Source organism: Oncorhynchus keta, chromosome 20 (genome assembly GCF_023373465.1).
Source record: "Oncorhynchus keta strain PuntledgeMale-10-30-2019 chromosome 20, Oket_V2, whole genome shotgun sequence".
Lineage (NCBI taxonomy): Eukaryota > Metazoa > Chordata > Actinopteri > Salmoniformes > Salmonidae > Oncorhynchus > Oncorhynchus keta.
In genome coordinates this window covers 35,813,845-35,837,363 of record NC_068440.1, presented here as the reverse complement: position 1 = coordinate 35,837,363, position 23,519 = coordinate 35,813,845, and the positions used below count along the sequence as shown (strand labels likewise).

At 44.0% G+C, this 23,519-nt stretch overlaps 2 protein-coding genes across 2 annotated transcripts; one reads left to right on the top strand and one right to left on the bottom strand.

Annotated features, from left to right (window-relative positions):
• LOC118377641 (serine/arginine-rich splicing factor 10-like) lies at positions 1-6,994 on the bottom strand. The gene is made up of 6 exons (XM_052472743.1): positions 6,814-6,994; positions 3,105-3,208; positions 2,068-2,172; positions 1,666-1,843; positions 1,485-1,541; positions 1-1,121 (listed from the first exon to the last, which is right to left on the bottom strand). The coding sequence occupies exons 1-6, from the start codon at positions 6,876-6,878 to the stop codon at positions 821-823; spliced, it is 810 nt and encodes a 269-aa protein (XP_052328703.1). The 5' UTR covers positions 6,879-6,994; the 3' UTR covers positions 1-820.
• A 10,440-nt stretch (positions 6,995-17,434) lies between these two features.
• Positions 17,435-20,241, top strand: LOC118377640 (hemicentin-1-like). The gene has a single exon (XM_035764585.2). It carries the CDS (start codon positions 17,693-17,695, stop codon positions 19,829-19,831), a length of 2,139 nt encoding a protein of 712 aa, XP_035620478.2. The 5' UTR covers positions 17,435-17,692; the 3' UTR covers positions 19,832-20,241.
• The last annotated feature ends 3,278 nt before the right edge of the window (positions 20,242-23,519 follow it).

The window sequence follows — 23,519 nt, the reverse complement described above, 5'->3', positions numbered from 1 at the left end:
TCAAGGTCATGTTTTTATGTCAGAAAACAATACAAAATACAACAGGCTATGTAAAAACCATAGCAACTAACGCAAACCTTCAGTTGACAGGATGACACTACTGAAATTCTAGAATTCCTGGAAGGCATGAAAATTAGGGCTATCAGAATGTATTAAATCAAAACAGGACTAACATGGGCCTGTATCGCTGAACAAATCTTTAAAAATAAAATAAAATTAAAAAAACAGCATTAGAAAATGAACTGTCCCACCAGTGGCTAGCGACTCTTATACAGGCCAGGTAACTTACACTACAAATCATCCCAACTGTGTGAAACGGTGTCCAATGTACCTGACTAGACAGTCACGGTAATGATTTTAGTGACAAGGGCCAGGATTCAATCTGATCAGCCCTTTTCAGCTATGCAACTTTAAAAAGCAATATTCCCTCGTTTGCCGAGACTGCATATGTTGGCTCAAACGGAAATTACCTTTAAAATGTAATGTGTGTTATTACACAAACCTACCACTGATGGGATGCAATCCTGGCCTTGATCTTGTCCTGTACAGTACTTATAGCCCTGGGTCAAATGAAAGACAACCCTTTTACATAAGATATAATGACTAGAAACAGAGGGTGTAAACGACAGGACATTTCTGGGATTGATGGATTTAAAAACAGAAGGATACCATGTTTGTCTTTCCTCAAAGAAAAAAAACAGGGGAAAAAACAAAGGAATATCATTTTTGCAAACAAACAAACAAACCAACCAACAACTGTTCCATGAACATTCAATTATCCAGCAAGAAAACTACTGTCAAAAAGATCCAACAAACATGTTTAGTGTCCCCCTGACTTGCGTCCAGTCCAGGACCTGGAGCGAGAGCGGGACCGCGAGAGGGAGCGGGAACGCGAGCGGGACAAGGAACGCATACGGGACGACGCCTCGTCCCGAGGCTCATAGCCACCGGGGGCTTGGTGGAAGTCGCCATCTTGTGGGCTCAGGGACTTGGAGTGGGAACGAGACTTTCCTCTGGACTCCCTCTGGGCCCTGGATCTGGAGTGAGAAGGGGAGCGGGACTGGCTGTGAGGGGAGTGCCCAGGAGGGGGTCGTCTGTGGTCACGTGGGGGTGGCCTGTGCCTGCGTAAAGAACAAAACCATTGGATTATTAGAATCTCACTTCCACTGACGAAGACAGCAAAAGTGACAGAAGATCACAGCCAACTAATGATTGATAGATGAATTGAAAGTGCCCAGAACATAGCTCTGTGTACCTCCCAAATAGGTCCATATTCCCTATATAATGCACTACTTTTGAATAAAGCCCAATAAATCCTGGTCAAAAGTAATGTACTATATAGGGAATAGAGGTGCCATTTGGGATGCAATCATTGGATGTCATAAGGTGAATGCACCAATTTGTAAGTCACTCTGGATAAGAGCGTCTGCTAAATGACTTAAATGTAAATGTAATTGTCAGTGGTTCAGCTGTGAAGGACCCACCTGTCGTTTTCCGGGCTCCTGCTTCTTCCTCTACCACCATACATCCTTCCACGGGAGCTGGGTAACAAAAGTATATTGTCAAGCAGAATGTACTCAGCAGAACTGACATTTTATAGAAGCTTCGCAGCTTGAAACCCCCCCCCCCATCCCCTCCAAATAGAGTTATTTGAAGCATGCTTACTCCCGGGGACTATCAGAGCGTCTGGGTCGGCGCTCGTAGGATGGGCTGCGTGACCTGCGTCTTTGGTAGCTACGGCTGCGAGAGCGCCTACGGCGGCTGTCCCGATCATAGTCACGATCATCATGTCGCGAAGAGCTGCGCGAAGATCCCCCCTCTTTCCCTTGCATCTGATTGGGTGCTGTGATGGAAAAAATAAAAAGGGTGCTTGGGTAAAGAGAGAAAAACCCAACTCGCAGACATACCATACTAAATGCTTTAGCTCTACTTGAAAGTATTACAGCTGTTCCACGTCAGGTAGGAAATACATGTATTTGAACTTACAGCTTGAAAGTAAAATCAGTAAATTGCTCGATATGGTACATAGTTACTTCAGCAAACAATAAATTGGGGTAACTGTCTTACTCTTTCGATCTCCCTGCGCGAACTGGATTTCAATCTGTCGGCCACACACCCACTTCCTGTCCAGGTTGTGAAGAGCATCTTCTGCGTCGCGCACATCTTCAAACTTGCTGAGCTGTTAAGGTTCTTACCTTCTGGCCTTGTGTGGTTAAATTATTTTCAGCACAACTGTTGTAATACAATGCATCTTCTGCCACTTAATCAAAAGGGAAGCCATATTGGCTGACAGTATAAAGCTAAACGTAGGTTGTGGAACAATTGTTAAGTGCATGTTGGGTTCTTCTGAAGATTAAAGATGAGGCAAACATGTTTCAATAATGTGTCGCTAATTTTATGGCCTTTACCAAGTAACCAATACTGCCTTAGTTTCAAATGATATTGTTGAGTGCAAAATATATTGATAAGAGTACAATTATAATTTCTTAGTTCAATTAAGAATCAAATTTAGCATATTGGCTATGATTGCTTTTCCTGTAATATTTGTCGATTCATTTTTTTGGAGAGGATACAAAATAATTCAGGTTTGTTACCTTAAACACGCTCGACTTTGACTTACATCTTGATCTTTAAGCTCTTTAACCGCCTCCCAGAAGAACTTGGGTTTCCTGCTCGTCTTTGCCCTTTAAAATCTCTTCCCTTTTCCTCTTTCTTTTGATGACATATCCAAGCCTCGACTCCGTCCCCCTTTTTCCTTTGTCTCTTCAAGCTTTAAATTCTCTTTCTTTTTCAACCTTTCTCCCTCTCTCTGTTTCTTGCATCCTGGCGGTCTTTTGCTGCTTGTCTTTAGATCTACTCTACTTTCCACAACAACTGGATACCTTTACATTTTCTGGGGCAACAGAGAAATGTAAGTTAGATATTAAAAAGTTCTTCAGCGTGTACATACAGAAAACAGTCACAGCAAATCAATTATACAACCAAAACTCAATGCTTGAAGACACCGTCTTGAGAAAGCATGTTAAGTTTACACCACATTCAAAATTAAAACAAAAAGAGAAACACATATTTCATAACGCTCACTGTAGAAGGGAAAGGATATTGAATATATGCAAATCCTCTCGGTCGGCGTGAATAGAAGTCAAGTGGAATGTAGACATCTACTACAGGCCCATAGCGACCAAACTCACGCCGCAAATCCTCAGGCCTGAATACCGTAAATAGATAGAAATTTCACTTCAATGACCTGGAGGAAAAGTCTTAAGTTCCAGAATAAAGTGGCACCACCATGGGAGCCACGGACAGACCGCTGAGACTGGTGGCTTCTGTTGGGCAATATGAAGATACCACTTCTTTGCATTAAAAACACAATTTAAACTTTTTTTGAAGTTCATGCACACTCTGAAATGTATCTTAGTTCCAAGAATTGTTCAAATCCCCTGTGTTAGTAGCCCAAATGCCGGCAGATCGCAATATTTAGTTGTTTCAGCTTACCGGCCAATGGGAATATTATGCAGCCAGCTATACACTCGTATCCCCCGTGAATTTTAGGATAAAATAATGAATTCGGCCTTTACTAATATAGTCCATACATACGCATTGAATAACACATTCATAAATGGCAAAAAAAATGTCTTTGCTATATCCAGGAGGAGATAAGAGCTCAGGATTTTTTATATTTTTTATTAATATACATAGTACCAGTCAAAAGTTTGGACACACCTACTCATTCTCCTTCTTGAATCAGGCCTTCAACCATGAAGGCCTTTTGCACACAATGTATATAGACTCCCCCCCTTTTTTCCCCTACTGTGTTATTGACTTGTTAATTGTTTACTCCATGTGTAACTCTGTGTTGTCTGTTCACACTGCTATGCTTTATCTTGGCCAGGTCGAAGTTGTAAATGAGAACTTGTTCTCAACTAGCCTACCTGGTTAAATAAAGGTGAAATTATAAATAAAAATAAAAATTCAGTTCTCCTCTGAACTGTTGATGTTGAGATGTGCCTGTTAGTTGAACTCTGTGAAGCATTTATTTGGGCTGCAATTTCTGAGGCTGGTAACCCTAATGAACTTATCCTCTGCAGAAGAGGCAACTCTGGGTCTTCCTTTCCTGTGGCGGGCCTCATGAGAGCCGGTTTCATCTTAGCGCTTGATGGTTTTTGCGACTGCACTTGAAGAAACTTTCAAAGTTCTTCACATTTTCCCGACTGACTGACCTTCATGTCTTAAGAATTGGATTGTCTTATCTCTTTGCTTGTTAAAGCTGTTCTTGCCATAATATGGACCATCTTCTGTATACCACCCCTACCGTGACACAACACAACTGGATAAAACACATTAAGATAAGAAATTCCACAAATTAACATTTAACAAGGGACTCCTGTTAATTGAATTGCATTCCAGGTGACTGACTACCTCATGAAGCCGTTTGAAAGAATGCCAAGAGTGTGTATCATCAAGGCAAAGGGTGGCTACTTTGAAGAATCTCACATCTAAAATATATTTTGATTTGTTTAACACTCTTTTGGTTACTACATGATTCCATGTGTGTATTTTCATAATTTTGATGTCTTCACTATTATTCTACAATGTAGAAATAATAGTCACGAGTCCTGTGACATTTGTGGGAGTCGTAGAGCAAAACGGAGACGTGTTTGTGAGAATCTCACTTTTGTGGGCTCACAGTTAGTAGCCCAAACGTTACCAACAGAAGTTGACAGATTGCACAAACTTCCGACCTGTGACAATTGTGGGGGCCGCAGAGCCAAACCGTGCAGACGTCTTCGTGAGAAGACCGATTTTCGGGATGTCTCATGGTCTGACAAACGTCACTGTAGCTCGGTTATCTACCACCGCAGATGCGGAAGGCTGCCTATTGATATGCAGTTCATGCAACAAAAAAAACATCTAACTTAAACTGATGGATATTGATGGATTGCTTTTTATTATGTTACTTAAAATAGACACACCAGTGCGGCAATAGACTTGCAGCAGTCTCTCCCCCCGTTCTGATAGTTTCAATGGCATGTATTGGATTTGTTAGCATGAACTAATTTACAGAACGATATTCAGTTTTAATAAGATGAAATATTTACGATGTGAAATTATCAAGTTTAAATTAGATTTAAAGTAGAACACATTGATTTTTTAACCCACATTAATTCATGTAATGATTGTTTTGTTTACAGGTCTATTAAGTGATATGTTCATAAACTTGTGCAATCTGAAAAGTGTAATTAATAGTAAATAAATGACTATACATTTTTTATTTTAAATGGATCCGAATGCTGCCACTAATAACCCCATTTCTCTCTCACTATGCCTGAGGGAACCCTGGCCTGAGGATTCCTGGCTCTGCATGTCACCAATCCACCTGGTTGACCTGCCCATCCCATGCTGCAGGCTAGCTGACTTGCCCTGGACAGATCTGACTACCATGCCTCTTACCACCACATCCCTTGACTGCCTAAAACATTAAAGACCACCTGTCCTTTCAGTCTTGAAGTGTCCGCACCCTGTATTCATTATGGGTTTTAGGCTGGATATCTGTAAAACACTGACAAATCCTGATGTAAAAAGGGCTCTACAAAATAAACGTGATTGAAGTGTGGCGCATTCCATTTCCTGATACATAAATCAGTTAAGATTGACACACCATATTTGTTAATCTAATAAACAATTTCAATATGTAAACAGACAATAAGGGGCGGCAGGGTAGCCTAGTGGTTAGAGCGTTGGACTAGTAACCGGAAGGTTGCAAGTTCAAACCCCCGAGCTGACAAGGTACAAATCTGTCGTTCTGCCCCTGAACAGGCAGTTAACCCACTGTTCCCAGGCCGTCATTGAAAATAAGAATATGTTCTTAACTGACTTGTCTAGTTAAATAAAGGCAAAAAATAAAAAAATAAATAAGCTGGACTGTGCATTATTCGATGAGACCGTATACTGGTCTTGGTGATGACTGGGTGATATGGTACATGATATATTATATTCAAGGATTTCTGGGAACAACTTATTTTGTAACTATCTGTGGAAAAGCTGTGGAAAAACAAACTGCTGCAACACGATTGGTAGAACGCGATACGCAACATCTGGGACTAGCCACAGTAGCATGGTAGTGGAAAATGGCGTTTCATTAATTAAAGTAGGTTATATATTTATAGCCTTGTCGACAATAAAACGATTATCGACGACTTTTTGCCCGAATTGAGAATGTTTAAAGTATAAACGGGTCCACGGAGGAGATGAGTATAGTTGGCTGCATAACGTTGCATTCCCCTTTGGACAGTAAGGTTTAATTAACCTCAGTATCGCCATCTGCCTGCCTTTGGGCGACTGTGTTACTATGTGTAGGCCTGTGTATGTATTGTTCTTGCAAATAAAACACATGGCTGTTAACTAGCTAGATATGGGGAATATGTCATTCTAACAGTCATATGTTTAAGCCATTTATATTAGAATTCCATAAAGCAAAAGCGGAGTTTATTTTCCCACCGAAGTGTGCACCGGAAGCTACAGCAAGCTAACGACGTTAGCTCATTAGGCAGGACAACTAACTACTCCGAAGTATTGCCAGATTGAAACATACGTTTGTATCTATATCAATCTGATCTAATGATAGTAGCTTTCTTTTGATTTTTATGGACTAGGATTTGAGTCTAGCCTCCTCTGGTCTATCTACCCCGGTAAGGTCAAGTCAGGCCGAAGCGCGTGGCTAGCCGACTAGCATTGGGCTAATGTTAGCTAGCTCGGGGCGTAGAAGTATTTAGTTGACTCGACTAGGGGGATATGTTCCAAATGTGTACTCACCTGGATTCATCGGAAATGTTTCTGATGAAAAGCGATGTATTTGGAGGTCTCAAATATCTGGCCATGTTCAAAATATTCAGCAAGAACGCAGCTTTACACCAAATATTTCTGCTATGTTTTGGCTTTATGCGCAGACAGAGATTGTGGCGCAGCAACGTGGAAGAAGGAATGCGCAGGCGCGTGTTCTACTTCGCGCAATTGTAAGCAAGTGAAAGCGCAAACACAATTAGCAACATCTGCTGTTTATTTTTTAAATTGTGTATAACCAGGGAGTTAGATGAGCCCTGCATGAACACATTAGGTGCCGTTATCATAGCGTGCTGAGGAAGCAGCAATATCCCTACTGTAGGTACTGAGTAGGTGGTTTTGTTAAAGAGTAACTAACATAAAATAATCTCGGTGGGTTTTGTTGCCAGTCCCAACTAGGTATGCTACCTGTATGGTATGCTAACTGCCTGTAATTATGACTTTTCTTTTAGGTAAAATAATAATACAATTATAGAATTTTGTATCATTACTGCCTGCATTTTGAGGCGTTGGGCCAGTAACCGAAAGGTTGCTGGATAAAATCCCAGAGCTGAGAAGAAAAATTATTTTTCTGCCCCTGAATAAAACACTGTTCCCCGGTAGGTCGTCATTGTAAATATAAATGTGTTCTTAACCGACTTGCCTCGTTAAATAAAAAACTCCATGCATGCATAATGTTTTAAAAATGTGTTGGCCTGAGCACTCCGGAGCAAGTTTTCCTCAAGGATCTCTGTACTTTGCTCTGTCCATCTTTCCCTCAATCCTGTCTCCCAGTCCCTGCCGTTGAAAAACATTCTCACAGCATGACGCTTCCACCACCATGCTTCACCGTAGGGATGGTGCCTGGTTTCCTCCAGACGTGACGCTTGGCATTCAGGCCAAAAAGTTCAATCTTGGTTTTATCAAACCAGAGAATCTTGTTTCTCATCATCTGAGAGTCTTTTATGTGGCTTTTGGCAAACCCCAAGTGGGCTGTTATGTGCCTTTTACTTATTAGTGGCTTCTGTCTGGCCATTCTACCATAAAGGCCTGATTGGTGGAGTGCTGCAGAGATGGTTGTCCTTCTGGAAGGTTCTCCCAGCAAAACAGAGTAACTATGGAGCTCTGTCAGAGTGACCATCAGGTTCATGGTCACCACCCTGACCAAGGCCCTCCTCCTCCAATTGCTCAGTTTGTCCAGGTGGCCAGCTCTAGGAAGAGTGTTGCTGGTTCCAAACTCCTTCCATTTAAAAATGATGGAGGCCACTGTATTCTTGGGAACCTTCAATACTGCAGAAATGTTTTGGTACCCATCCCCAGATCTGTGCCTCGACTCAACCCTGTCTCAGAGCTCTACAGAAAATGGAATGATATTTGCTCTGACATGCACTGTCAACCGTGGGACCTTATATAGACAGGTGTGTGTCTTTCCAAATCATGTTCAATCAATTGAATTTACCAAAAGTGGACCCCAATCAAGTTATAGAATCATCTCAAGGATGATAAATGGAAACAGGATGCACCTCAATTTCGAGTCTCATATCAAAGGGTCTGAATTCTTATGTAAATAAGGTATCGGTTCTTTTATTTTTAATACATTTGCAAAAATTGCCAAAAACTTGTTTTCATTTTGTCATTATTGTGTATTGTGTGTAGATTGATAATGATTTTTTTAAAATCAACTTTAGAATAAGGCTGTAGCATAAGAAAATGTGGAAAAAGTCAAGGGGCCTGAATACTTTCCAAATGCACTGTATATTTAGGTTAAAATAAATTGTATTCCTTTATTACTATCGATTGATCAAAAGCTCTCATCATGGATCAAATTAGTCCATCGGAAAATGTAAAAGGTGGTTTCGCTTCAGACCCCTTGTGAGGATCATGATCAGTTCCTGGAGCTCCCATCTCTACCTTTAGCATCTTGACCCTAGTCACTGGGGGAAAGATGCTCACAACAGACCATAGCAAGTATCCCCGAGGATTAGGCTCTGGAAGTCTGCCACCACATCAGCCTGCCTGTGGACACCCAACCAGAGATGTGGGCTGAGCAGTGGCAAACATTACACTAAACTACACTAAACAATACATTAATTGCACTATAACGGTGACAAATGGTGCCCACAAACTGTTAAGCCCTACATAAAGCTGTCCCAACACCTTACCACTGCTACACCTGGCTATCAGCTGAGCCTTGTCTGACAGCGAAACGGCTGTACAAACTATGGCATAAGGGGATGACGAACGTATAAGAGACAATCCGTAATTTATGTTAAGACATTAATGAGCAAGCTAGGACGGACGTAGTCAATATAACTATTTGTTCAGCACTTTTGAAATGTACAGCGTCAGAATTCAGAACATGGGCCGTTCTTACAGTATTCTCCCTGTATGCCAAGTCAGAGCCACAGGATAAATAAGGGGACATAAGCAGACAATGAAAGCTCTTACAATATTCGATGTTGTAAATTTCTCTAGAACAGGCTATAGGCTACATGTGCACCACCAAGTCAGAACAGTAGGCTAAGTTATGAGGGGGAAAGGGACCAAATGATTAGGGTGAGGCACATGGACTACTAACAGCTTACTACACAACTTACACTTTGCATTACTTTCAATCTGGAGCTTGGAAGAGGCCGACTTGGAATTCTGAGTTGGATGACCGTTCAAAGCGAGTTCTCAGTTGTTTTGAACTCACTGAAGTCTGAGATTCCCGAGTTTCTATTTGTTGTCAACTCGGCAGAAGTCATGCTGGATTGACAGCATGGCCAAAGCTGAATGTTTATCCTTTTAAGCTTGGAAAAGAGACCCTTAAACCCTAGATTTGGACCACACACCAACTTCACTGAATAGCAGGCTAGTGATTGCTTTGCACTGCTTACAGTTAGCCACTGATCCCTTCCAAACCACTCATTGTTGAATTTGCGATTTCCAACTTGTGTAATCTTTATGTCCAATGGCCGATGAGCATCAATACATTTTATCTATAATTTCTATTCATATTGGTGCGGCAGGGTAGCCTAATAGTTAGAGCATTGGGCTAGTAACCGAAAGGTTGCAAGTTTGAATCCCCCAGCTGACAAGGTACAAATCTGTCGTTCTGCCCCTGAACAAGGCAGTTAACCCACTGTTCCTAGGCCGTCATTGAAAATAAGAATTTGTTCTTAACTGACTTGTCTAGTTAAATAAAGGTAAATTGTAGATTGTAGATTGTCAATTTGATTCATGAGGATGACTGCTAGCTAAGATTTTGAAAGTATGATGTTGACATGATCAGTCCAATCAAATCAACGGTAGATATAACGTGATTTGATGTCATTTTATCTGTGGCCAATGACCTTGAGCCTTCCTGGATGAGCACTTCTAAGGTAATTCTATGGCAGCACCCAAGGGGCTTGAATTTTCCAACTCTCCCTGTAGATTTTGCGGTGACGTATTTTGGAGCTGCCTTACTCAAGAAAGCAAAAAAGAGACCATGTTTGTATGCGAATATATTAACCACATTTTTTTTCTTACATTGTTTGCAAACTGATATGTGACACTTATTAATGCCAAAATAACATGCCCCACCTGCCGTGAATGATGGGTCACCACTTGGGCAGAGGAATATGCCTCCCCCCACCCCCCAAAAGAACGCCTCTCTGTGGAAGAGGCTACGCCAGTACCTCGGGAAAAAGGAAAAGGTCTGCCTCCTCTGTTAGCCAGCCTGCCATCTTAGTGGTCTGCCACTAGCAGTTAGTGTAGTCAGCTCAGCTATCCCCATTGAGATCGTGTCTGTGCCTCGATCTAGGTTGGGCAAAACTAAACATGGCGATGTTCGCTCTAGCAATCTCACTGGAATAAAGACCTCCTCCATTCCTGTCATTATTGGAAGAGATTGTGATATCTCACATCTCAAAATAGGGCTACTTAATGCTAGATCCCTCACTTCCAAGGCAGTTATAGTCAATGAACTAATCACTGATCATAATATTGATGTGATTGGCCTGACTGAAACATGGCTTAAGCCTGATGAATTTACTGTGTTAAATGAGGCCTCTCCTCCTGGTTACACTAGTGACCATATCCCCCGCGCATTCTGCAAATGCAGAGGTGTTGCTAACATTTACAATAGCAAATAGCAAATAGCAGCTGCATTTATCTTTTGAGCTTTAATCATGAAATCTATACAGCCTACTCAACTTTTTCTAGCTACTGTTTACAGGCCTCCTGGGCCATATACAGCGTTCCTCACTGAGTTCCCTGAATTCCCATCGGACCTTGTTGTCATGGCAGATAATATTCTAATTTTTGGTGACTTTAATATTCCCATGGAAAAGTCCACAGACCCACTCCAAAAGACTTTCAGAGCCATCATCGACTCAGCGGGTTTTGTCCAACATGTCTCCGAACCTACTCACTGCCACAGTCATACTCTGGACCTCGTTTTGTCCAACATGTCTCCGAACCTACTCACTGCCACAGTCACTCTGTACCTCGTTTTGTCCAACATGTCTCCGAACCTACTCACTGCCACAGTCACTCTGTACCTCATTTTGTCCAACATGTCTCCGAACCTACTCACTGCCACAGTCACTCTGGACCTCGTTTTGTCCTGTGGAATTAATATTGTGGATCTAAAATGTTTTCCCTCATAATCCTGGACTATCAGACCACCATTTTATTACGTTTGCAATCGCAACAAATAATCTGCTCAGACCCCAACCAAGGATCATCAACAGCCGTGATATAAATTCTCAGACAACCTAAACTTTCCTAGATGCCCTTCCAGACTCCCTCCACCTACCAAAGGACATCAGAGTACAAAAATCGGTTAACCACCTAACTGAGGAACTAAATGTAAGCTTTTGTGTAATACCCTAGATGCAGTCACACCACTAAAAACAAAAAACATTTGTCATAAGAAATTAGCTCCCTGGTATACAGAACATACCGAGCCCTGAAGCAAGCTTCAAGAAAATTGGAACGGAAATAGAGCTACACCAAAGTGGAAGTCTTCCGATTAGCTTGGAAAGGCAGTTTCAAAGATCCCTCACTGCTAATCGATCATCCTATTTTTCCAACTTAAGTGAGGAGAATAAGAACAATCCAACATTTATTTTTGATACTGTTACAAGGCTAACTAAAAAGCAGCACTCCCTAAGTGAGGATGGCTGTCACCTATGGTCCCTCTCTGGCCTCAAGGTCACCAGGCTGCTCGTTATGGCGCACACCTGTCACCATCGGTACACGCATCAACGCACAATGACACTCACCTGGACTCCATCACTTCCTTGATTACCTGCCCTATACATGTCACTCCCTTTGGTTCCTTCTTGAGGTGTCACTGTTTCTGTGTCATGTCTGTGTGTTGGTCATTGTTTTTTTTTCAAAACACACTCCCTGAACTTGCTTCCTGACTCTCAGGGCACATCGTACAGATGGCTTTCACTTCAGCAGTGACAAATTCATGAACTTCTTTGACGAAAAGATCATGATCATTAGAAAGCAAATGACTGACTCTTTAGATCTGCGTATTCCTCCAAAGCTCAGTTGTCCTGAGTCTACACAAAACTGCCAGGACCAAGGATCAAGAGAGAAACTCAAGTGTTTTAATACTGTATCTCTTGACACATTCATGAAAATAGTAATGGCCTCTAAACCTTCAAGTTGCATACTGAACCCTATTCCAACTAAACTACTGAAAGAGCTACTTCCTGTGCTTGGCCCTACTATGTTGAACCAAATAAATGGCTCTCTATCCACCGGATGTGTACCAAACTCACTAAAAGTGGCAGTAATAAAGCCTCTCTTGAAAAAGCCAAACCTTGACCCAGAAAATATAAACTATCGGCCTATATCGAGTCTCCCATTCCTCTCAAACATTTTTGAAAAAGCTGTTGCGCAGCAAAAAGCTGTTGCGCAGCAACTCACTGCCTTCCTAAAGACAAACAATGTATACGAAACGCTTCATCATCCATCATAGCACTGAGACTGCACTCGTGAAGGTGCTAATTTACCTTTTAATGGCATCAGACCAAGGATCTGCATCTGTTCTCGTGCTCCTACACCTTAGTGCTGCTTTTGATACCATCAATCACCACATTATTTTGGAGAGATTGGAAACCAAAATTGCCCAACCCTGGAAGCCTGTGTTTCAGACACAAGGAAGTGGATGGCGGCAAATGTTTTAATTTTAAACTCGGACAAAACAGAGATGCTTGTTCTAGGTTCCAAGAAACAAAGAGATATTCTGTTGGATCTGACAACTAATCTTGATGGTCTCAAATAAAACTGTGAAGGACCTCGGTGTTACTCTGGACCCTGATCTCTCTTTTGACGAACATATCAAAACTGTTTCAAGGACAGCTTTTTTCCATCTACGTAACATTGCAAAAATATGAAACTTTCTGTAAAGAAATGATGCAGAGAAATGTATCCATGCTTTTGTCACTTCTAGATTAGACTACTGCAATGCTCTACTTTCTGGCTACCCGAATAAAGCACTAAATAAACTTCAGTTAGTGCTGAACACTGCTGCTAGAATCTTGACTAGAACCCCAAAATTTGTTCATATTACTCCAGTGCTAGCCTCTCTACACTGGCTTCCTGTGCAGTCTTGGGCTGAATTAAAGGTTTTACTGCTAACCAACAAAGCATTACATGGGCTTGCTCCTACCTATCTCTCTGATTTGGTCCTGCCGTACATACCTACAAGTACGCTACGGTCACAAGACGCAGGCCTCCTAATTGTCCCTATAATTTCTAAGCAGCTGGAGGCAGGGCTTTCTCCTATAGCGAGAACGACAGGGTGTTGTCCGGGATCACGCCAAGATTCTTAGCGCTCTGGGAGGAGGACACAATGGAGTTGTCAACCGTGATGGCGAGATCATGGAACGGGCAGTCCTTCCCCGGGAGGAAGAGCAGCTCCGTCTTGCCGAGGTTCAGCTTGAGGTGGTGATCCGTCATCCACACTGATATGTCTGCCAGACATGCAGAGATGCGATTCGCCACCTGGTCATCAGAAGGGGGAAAGGAGAAGATTAATTGTGTGTCGTCTGCATAGCAATGATAGGAGAGACCATGTGAGGTTATGACAGAGCCAAGTGACTTGGTGTATAGCGAGAATAGGAGAGGGCCTAGAACAGAGCCCTGGGGGACACCAGTGGTGAGAGCGCGTGGTGAGGAGACAGATTCTCGCCACGCCACCTGGTAGGAGCGACCTGTCAGGTAGGACGCAATCCAAGCGTGGGCTGCGCCGGAGATGCCCAACTCGGAGAGGGTGGAGAGGAGGATCTGATGGTTCACAGTATCGAAGGCAGCCAATAGGTCTAGAAGGATGAGAGCAGAGGAGAGAGAGTTAGCTTTAGCGGTGCGGAGCGCCTCCGTGATACAGAGAAGAGCAGTCTCAGTTGAATGACTAGTCTTGAAACCTGACTGATTTGGATCAAGAAGGTCATTCTGAGAGAGATAGCGGGAGAGCTGGCCAAGGACGGCACGTTCAAGAGTTTTGGAGAGAAAAGAAAGAAGGGATACTGGTCTGTAGTTGTTGACATCGGAGGGATCGAGTGTAGGTTTTTTCAGAAGGGTGCAACTCTCGCTCTCTTGAAGACGGAAGGGACGTAGCCAGCGGTCAGGGATGAGTTGATGAGCGAGGTGAGGTAAGGGAGAAGGTCTCCGGAAATGGTCTGGAGAAGAGAGGAGGGGATAGGGTCAAGCGGGCAGGTTGTTGGGCGGCCGGCCGTCACAAGACGCGAGATTTCATCTGGAGAGAGAGGGGAGAAAGAGGTCAGAGCACAGGGTAGGGCAGTGTGAGCAGAACCAGCGGTGTCGTTTGACTTAGCAAACGAGGATCGGATGTCGTCGACCTTCTTTTCAAAATGGTTGACGAAGTCATCTGCAGAGAGGGAGGAGGGGGGGGGGATTCAGGAGGGAGGAGAAGGTGGCAAAGAGCTTCCTAGTGTTAGAGGCAGAAGCTTGGAATTTAGAGTGCAGAGTCATGCCTAGGTCTATGGTCGATCATGCAGAGACATGCCTAGGTCTATGGTCGATCATGCAGAGTCATGCCTAGGTCTATGGTCGATCATGCAGAGTCATGCCTAGGTCTATGGTCAATCATGCAGAGACATGCCTAGGTCTATGGTCGATCATGCAGAGACATGCCTAGGTCTATGGTCGATCATGCAGAGACATGCCTAGGTCTATGGTTGATCATGCCACATACAATACATTCACTTCAGTTTTAATGTGTATGTAGTTCTAAAATCATTCATACAGTGTGGTAGAAACACAGATGACATGTTCAATAATTTATAAATTACCCTAACCCCCCCCATCCATGATTTCAGGCTCCTTTCCTATACTGAATGAGTTGGTGACAGTGAGGAGAGGAGAGTAGCCTCAACTCTTGATGGCGAAGTCGTCACCCTTCTGATCAATGATTGTGGTTGGCTTGAGACCCGTATGCATCTTGACAAGCATCTCAGGTACAGCTAAAACACATAATAGAAACTAAAGAAAAGTCATTTATAAGAGTACAATACACACTCATGAACATCTTCTCTGTCTTCTCACCCATTGCTTTAAGAAACTCCTCATGGTTCTCCTGACTGTGGATCTTCATCCTGTTCCATTGAATACCCATGTTTAGCTCAGTGGACCTGTTGGCTCCTTCAGTATTGTGACAAACAGCAGGCAGTAGTTTAACCTCGAGGCAAATCAAATGGATGGTAAGTCCATATGTTGTGACAGGTGTCTTCATTAAGACAGAACTCTCCCCTCTCACTTTCTCTCTCCCTTTGTCCCTCTCATGCACACATATTGGTCACTATGACCAGATATTATATATTTTTTGGGGGGGAGTGCAGAAGAAGTGCTGAAATTCATCAGCAACATTTAAATGATCTGACAACATTTAAATGATCTGATTTTAATGCACATTGGATATTTCACAGATAAATAACTGACAACTCAAGTTCTGGCAGAAAATGAAAAGAAGTAGATGGTTATAGGTACTCACTGTTGGCTTCTGATGGTTCACTTTCCCAGTGAAGACCCAGAAAGGCTCACTGACTAATGCTTTTCTCTTGAATCAAAGTCTGAGGGCCAGGCCAGGCCTCGGAGATGAAAACATACGAGGAGAGAGCAAAACACAGTGTTTTCTTCCTGAACACAATAGGAAGCAAACACTGACACATTCTATACAATAGTGTTATGTTTTACATTTAAGCCAATTAGCAGGCACTCTTATCCAGAGCAACTTATAATAGTGAGTGCATACATTTTTATAATTATTTATACTGGTCCCCCATGGAGAATTGAACCCACAACCCAGGTGTTTCAAGTGTCATGCTCTACCAACTGAACCACTAATGGAAAGCACAGAAAAATTAAGAAAATAGCACACATGAAAAATGTATTTTCCTTCACACACTTCAGCATTTATTCTTTAACTAGGCAAGTCTGTTAAGAACAAACTCTTATTGACGACCAAACCCTAAGCCAATTTTGTGCCGCCCTATGAGACTCCCAATCACAGCCAGCCTGGAATCAAACCAGAAACTACAACAATGTCTCTTGCATTGAGATGCAGTGCCTTAGACCGCTGCGCCACTCGGGAGCCCAAATGTGGCCGTAGATATTGACGTGTGGCAAGTCAACAGTGTTGCTCCAGAGCCTGTAAAACAAAAGTATAATCCCATCTTTAACTGCAAGAATCGGACAATGATTTCCATTCTACAGTACATGAAGTTGGGTTTCAGGTTAGGCCCAGTTTAGTGACTGTTGGATGTTAGGTTAGATTAAAATGTATATTGCTGGAGAATAGTCATAGGAGAGAGGGAGCTGTGTGATTACAATTGTTTCTGTCAACGTCCTACACTCAGGGATTGAAACCCGATCTCTAGTGTGGAGCAGTATATGTGCCTTGAGCCGTTAGCATTACTGCTAGGCATTAGCGCTAGGCATTAGCGCTAGGCATTAGCGCTAGGCATTTGCGCTAGGCATTAGCGCTAGGCATTAGCGCTAGGCATTTGCGCTAGGCATTTGCGCTAGGCATTTGCGCTAGGCATTAGCAACTGAAGAAGATGCTGACATCAAAATGTGTAGACTTCCTGCTATGGAAAAGATGTTCACACTTCTAAGGACGCTTGATCACGCAGTACTTTGGACCTCTGTGTGAGAACCAAGAAGTCTAGGGAAATGTATAGAATGTAAAGAATTTTTTTTATTTATTAAAAAAGCACACGTGCACACACACTAAAAGAAAAGTGAGATGGCTCGATCTTTATCAAAGTTGTGAGAACAACACATCTTGTGAAATTACTCAATAGGAACAAACAACAGCAGCATCGTGTTAGATGTTATAGATTAGGTCTTCCGCTCTGTTAGGGTCACTCTCTGGCAAAGGAGCAGTTGAATATAGCTTTTTGAATAAAAACAGTTATAGCTTCACATATGTTTGTATAAGACCTGAACATATTTGCCTCAATCCCCTAGAAAGAATAACGTGATCAACGTGATTCCATAGTCAACAGACTGTAAACTAGGCCTTCAAGTTGGTCATATTTAGTCATTTCCTCCATGTAGTCATCATATAGTACTTTATACTTTTATGAATCTACTTATACTCTCTATAAGTCCTTGGGTATGTGCATAGGCTACCCATATGCACATCTGTACATATACATGGATGTTAATGTGGGCCTAAGTGCATGCAACATAACTCATTGTGGCCTCAATGTCCACACTGTAAGATACTTATCTTGATAAACAAACACACTTCGAAAGTTCAGATCTGTATCAGGAACTTAGGCTCGTCCTCCTTTAGGCAGTAAGACCCATTCTCAACACTTTGTTCGACTGCACTGCCAGTGAGCTTTCTTTCACATTCTAACTGATGCCCATCACATTGGCAAGAGATATGTTTGCAGGACTACTCCTCTTTATATCCAGTCTGTTGGCTGTAGATGCAATGAGTTGCGATGAGAAGAACGTTTGTGTTTTAGAGGGATCGTCAGTGAACATGAGCTGCAATTTCTCAAATGATGATGACAATTTGTTGTCAGATATTAGCAATTTATTCTGGTTTAACAATGACAACAAGAAGAAATGGAAGGACAAGACCATTCCCGAGGACTTAACAGTTGACAAAGCGTATTCCGGACGTTTTAAGTGGCTGTTTGATGTTTCAGGAAGGTATATAAAACACAACGCCTCCTTCTCTATCACGAAAACTCTCCAAGTCAAAGATCTAAGAAAGAGTGACACCGCTGTCTATCGCGTTATGGTTCCGTCAGAGAACTCCGGATGGAAATTAATCAAAACTGGAATCACTGTTACTGTCACAGCTCTTAAGGTGACAAAGTATACAACCACTGTGAACAACAGACAGAAAGTAACACTGACCTGTAGCACCACCTGTACTCTGAGTGACAATCTCAACCCCAACTACATCTGGTACAAGAACGGACAACAGCTTACCAACCCAAAGACCCTGAATGTCAACCTGTACCTAGACCCAGTCAGCAGTCAGGATGCAGGCAGTTACATCTGTGCTGTAAAAGACAGTGAGAAGCTCCACTCCCCTGCACTCTGTCTCCTTGGTAACTGCTGGGATGTGACACACCAACACAAGACCATCTGCGCCTTCGCCGGGACTAACATTGAACTCCGTTGCAATTACACATATCCCAGTAATCAAACCATCACAGACAGAATCTGGTCAAAATCTGGTGTCAAATACTTGGACAATGATCGCATAGAGTATCGTGGTAAGAAGGAGAACGATTGCACCCTGCGAATCACAGACCTGAGAGAGGGTGACTCTGGTTATTACACATTCTCATTAGAAACGCAAGGGGTTCCAAAGTACAGTGATCCATTTGGGGTCAATCTGTCTGTCACAAACTTACAAGTAGAAGTTACTCCTCCTGTTGCAAATGAGGGAGATCTCGTCATTATCTCCTGCATGACCTCCTGTCCAAACTTCAGTGACTTACTTTTGTACAAGAACAACGCATCTGCCACTGGCAAGTCCAAGACCATGATCCTCGATGCCGTCAGCAGTAAGGATGCAGGCAGATACTTCTGTGTTGTAAGAGGCTTTGAGGATTTTCCATCCCTTGCTGCTACACTGGTTGTGAGATATGGCCCGAAGAACACTTCAGTGTCCGTTAGTGGTGAAATAGACGAGGGCAGTCTAGTGACTCTGACCTGCAGCAGTGATGCCAACCCACCAGTGAAGTCTTACACTTGGTACATGAGGAATGGGACTGAAGTGAGCGTCTTACAGACAGGAGCAGGAAGAGACAAGTACATCATCCCCAATGTCAGTCTGGGAGATAAGACCCAGTACTACTGTAGGGCTGAGAACAAGATGGGAGCTCAGAACTCTACTGCCTTGGACCTCAACACAGGTGTGTTTTTTCCAGTGTCTGTTTTGGCTTCTGTACTGGGGGTGGTTGGGGTTGTCCTGGCTGCTAAAGCTTCAGTTCTCATCTACTGTACACTGAAGAGGAGACGCACAGCAGGAAGTGGTGTCAGAGGAGGAAAGGGTGTCAGACCAAGTATTTGTGTCAGAGGAGGAAGGGGTGTCAGAGAAGAAAGTGGTGTCAGAGGAGGTTGTGATGTCAGAGGAGGAAGTGGTGTCAGAGGAGGTTGTGATGTCAGAGGAGGAAGTGGTGTCAGAGGAGGTTGTGATGTCAGAGGAGGAAGTGGTGTCAGAGGAGGAAGGGGTGTCAGAGAAGAAAGTGGTGTCAGAGGAGGTTGTGATGTCAGAGGAGGAAGTGGATCCAGAAAAGGTTGTGATGTCAGAGCAGACACACAAACCATCTATTATGCCAATAACAATTCCTCAAACTCAGATGTGAGTGAGACGACCAGCGCCTGTATCTATGAAACCATTGATGATATGCACCTAGACCCTGATGAATATAATGACATACAGGATGACGACTACACAAGTCTTCAGAGAGATGCTTGCCCATCCTTGTATGACACCATCCCCAAGAAAGCGTCACCACAGGACCTGGAATGAAGGGTTACCTACAACACCAAACCAAAGCTAGGCCTTACACCTTTTTTATGCCATTGGCTTTGTTACAGAATCCCCCTGCAGAGGGCATTGTGGGACTCATTTCCAGCCTGCTTGTTGTTGTTGTTTATGTCTGGCTGGCAACAAGTAGTTTAGCTCCCCCTCACATGAGTGATAAAATCACCTCCAGCTCGTGGCTTCAGCCAATCAGACTTTCCCCATGCACACCATACTCTACCCATGCACTGATCATGTGTAAGGGAATTTTAATGTTTTTGCTTTTCATATAACTAATTTCTGTATTCATGCAAGTGGCTGACTGTACAAATCCTCACTTATCTATCTGTTAGAGCATGGGATTGAGGGTGATGATGGTGGGGAGGGGGTAGAGAGTTGGTTGTTTGATTTTTCCATTTGCCTGTAAAACACTGAAAAGCCCAATAAAAGAAACTTGTTTAAAAAAAGCATTAAATAATGGTGATTCATATTTAATACATCTTCTTTGTGGAAACCATAGTAAAGTAAAAACGCTTCACACTTAAACTAATGAATAACCAATGTGCTGTGACATTCATTCATTCTGCGACAGAGGCTGTAATCACATAGGACAGTTGTCACTGTCCTCTTCCTAGAATGCATTGGTCTCTGACAAATTCCAGAACTCAATCAATGTATATCATTTCCTGTGTTTGTAGTGTTCCGTAATCGATGCATTCTAGGTTATCTACATCAATTACAATCAAAGATGTGATGGCGGTTCTCTTTTATTGATTCGTCCACATTCACAGGCAAGTGGATAGATTCTAGAACTGCCTTCCTAAAGACAGAACTCATGTACAGTGCATTCACACCCTGTACCATGTACACTGGGAGTCGGGAAGCAAATACAGGGAGTGAATTTAATAATAAATTAAACTAAACAAGAAACACCAGTAGTGTACAGACACTATACACAGAAACAGAATCAATAACGCCTGGGGAATGAACCAAAGGGAGTGACAGATATAGGAGAGGTAATCAGGAAGGTGATGGAGTCCAGGTGAGTCTCACGCAGGTGTGTGTAACGATGGTGGCAGGTGTGTGCAATGATGAGTAAACTGGCGACGAAGAGCGCCGGAGAGGGGGATTAGACGTGACAGTACTCCCTCCCTGACAGCCGCAGGACCCCAACCAGAGGGCCGGTCCCGAGGACCAGGAGTGGGCCGATCACTTCTGCTGAGGCGCGGGAACCTGCAGAGCCGGCTGTGGAGTGGCTGAGGCGCGGGAACCTGTAGAGCCGGCTGAGGAGTGGGAACCTGTCGAGCCGGCTGAGGAGTGGGAACCTGTAGAGCCGGCTGAGGAGTGGGAATCTGTCGAGACGGCTGTGGAGTGGCTGAGGCGTGGGAACCTGTAGAGCCGGCTGTGGAGTGGCTGAGGCGCGGGAACCTGTAGAGCCGGCTGAGGAGTGGGAACCTGTCGAGCCGGCTGAGGAGTGGGAATCTGTCGAGCCGGCTGTGGAGTGGCTGAGGCGCGGGAACCTGTCGAGCCGGCTGTGGAGTGGCTGAGGCACGGGAACCTGTAGAGCCGGCTGAGGAGTGGGAACCTGTCGAGCCGGCTGAGGAGTGGGTACCTGTAGAGCCGGCTGAGGCGCGGGAACCTGTAGAGCCGGCTGAGGAGTGGCTGAGGCGCGGGAACCTGTAGAGCCGGCTGAGGAGTGGGAACCTGTAGAGCCGGCTGAGGAGTGGGAACCTGTAGAGCCGGCTGAGGAGTGGGAACCTGTCGAGCCGGCTGAGGAGTGGGAACCTGTCGAGACGGCTGAGGAGTGGGAACCTGTAGAGACGGCTGAGGAGTGGGAACCTGTAGAGACGGCTGAGGAGTGGGAACCTGTCGAGACGGCTGAGGAGTGGGAACCTGTCGAGACGGCTGAGGAGGTGGGAACCTGTAGAGCCGGCTGAGGAGTGGGAACCTGTCGAGCCGGCTGAGGAGTGGGAACCTGTCGAGACGGCTGAGGAGTGGGAACCTGTCGAGACGGCTGAGGAGTGGGAACCTGTCGAGACGGCTGAGGAGTGGGAACCTGTCGAGCCGGCTGAGGAGTGGGAACCTGTCGAGCCGGCTGAGGAGTGGGAACCTGTCGAGCCGGCTGAGGAGTGGGAACCTGTAGAGACGGCTGAGGAGTGGGAACCTGTAGAGACGGCTGAGGAGTGGGAACCTGTCGAGCCGGCTGAGGAGTGGGAACCTGTCGAGACGGCTGAGGAGTGGGAACCTGTAGAGACGGCTGAGGAGTGGGAACCTGTAGAGACGGCTGAGGAGTGGGAACCTGTCGAGACGGCTGAGGAGTGGGAACCTGTCGAGACGGCTGAGGAGTGGGAACCTGTAGAGCTGTGTTGGTTCCGTTTTTCCGTGCTCTGTTTTATTTACTTAACAAATAAGGAACACTCAAAATGTGCACTTATAAATCACAACAATTTTAATCAAAATACAGCTGTAGACAGAAGTCAAAGATCAAACATCACACATACAACTGATGTCTCTCATGAGTTCTGCCCCAAAGGAAAAGTCTAAGTTGCTTTTATCATGCTTGTAGTCAACATCCTGTGATGTCACTGCATACGTCATTACCTGCTACTCCTCAGACCAAGCCCATGCATACACAACTATACAAACTTACAAGAGATACAATAGTTCCAGTGTTTTCTTAGGCATCAGCAGTAAATGTCCACTCCCCCAAGTTGATTTATAGAGGTATGTCTGACTAGCCTATCATCTCTTCTACTCCCCTGCAGGGCTCTATGTTAATCTGAAGTGCTTTCTCACAGACCCCATGTAATAATTCATACAGTTCTCAGACCATTTCTTTATAAGAAAGAGACTTAGAAAAGACTGTGGAACAATTCTAAAACCTTATGAATATATATTTTGTTCATCTGTAGTCTAGGACCCTATAAATGTAGAGGAGGAGAGGTCCCATAGCCCCTCCCCTTCTATTAATACAACATAAGCATAATCAATTATTATGATACATCAAACATTTGGTGCAGCCCCTATCATGACCCCAATTTGACCCTATCAGCTGGCAGAGGCGCGGGACCCCGACGAGCCGGCAGAAGAATGGAAGCCTGACGAGCCCACCGAGGTTTGAGAACCTGTCGATCCAGCTGAGGCATGGAAACCTGTCGAGCCAACTGAGGCATCAAATCAAATCAAATGTATTTATATAGCCCTTCGTACATCAGCTGATATCTCAAAGTGCTGTACAGAAACCCAGCCTAAAACCCCAAACAGCAAGCAATGCAGGTGTAGAAGCACGGTGGCTAGGAAAAACTCCCTGGAAAGGCCAGAACCTAGGAAGAAACCTAGAGAGGAACCAGGCTATGTGGGGTGGCCAGTCGTCTTCTGGCTGTGCCGGGTGGAGATTATAACGTAGGGGTCCCCGCTTGCTTCGGCAGCCGCCCTTGGACCCCTACGTCAACAGTAAAAAAAAAGCATTAAAAAATCTCTGTTGCGTCCCTTTGGTGAGGCATTATTGTGCAACATGTATGCTGAGTCGGGAAGCAAGTACATGGAGTTGAATTTAATAATAAAATGGAACAAAACAAGAAAGACAGGAAGCAAACAAACATTAAACACAGAAACAGAATGAATTACGCCTGGGGAATGAACCGAAGGGAGTGACAGATATAAGGGAGGTAATCAGGAAGGTGATGGGATTCGC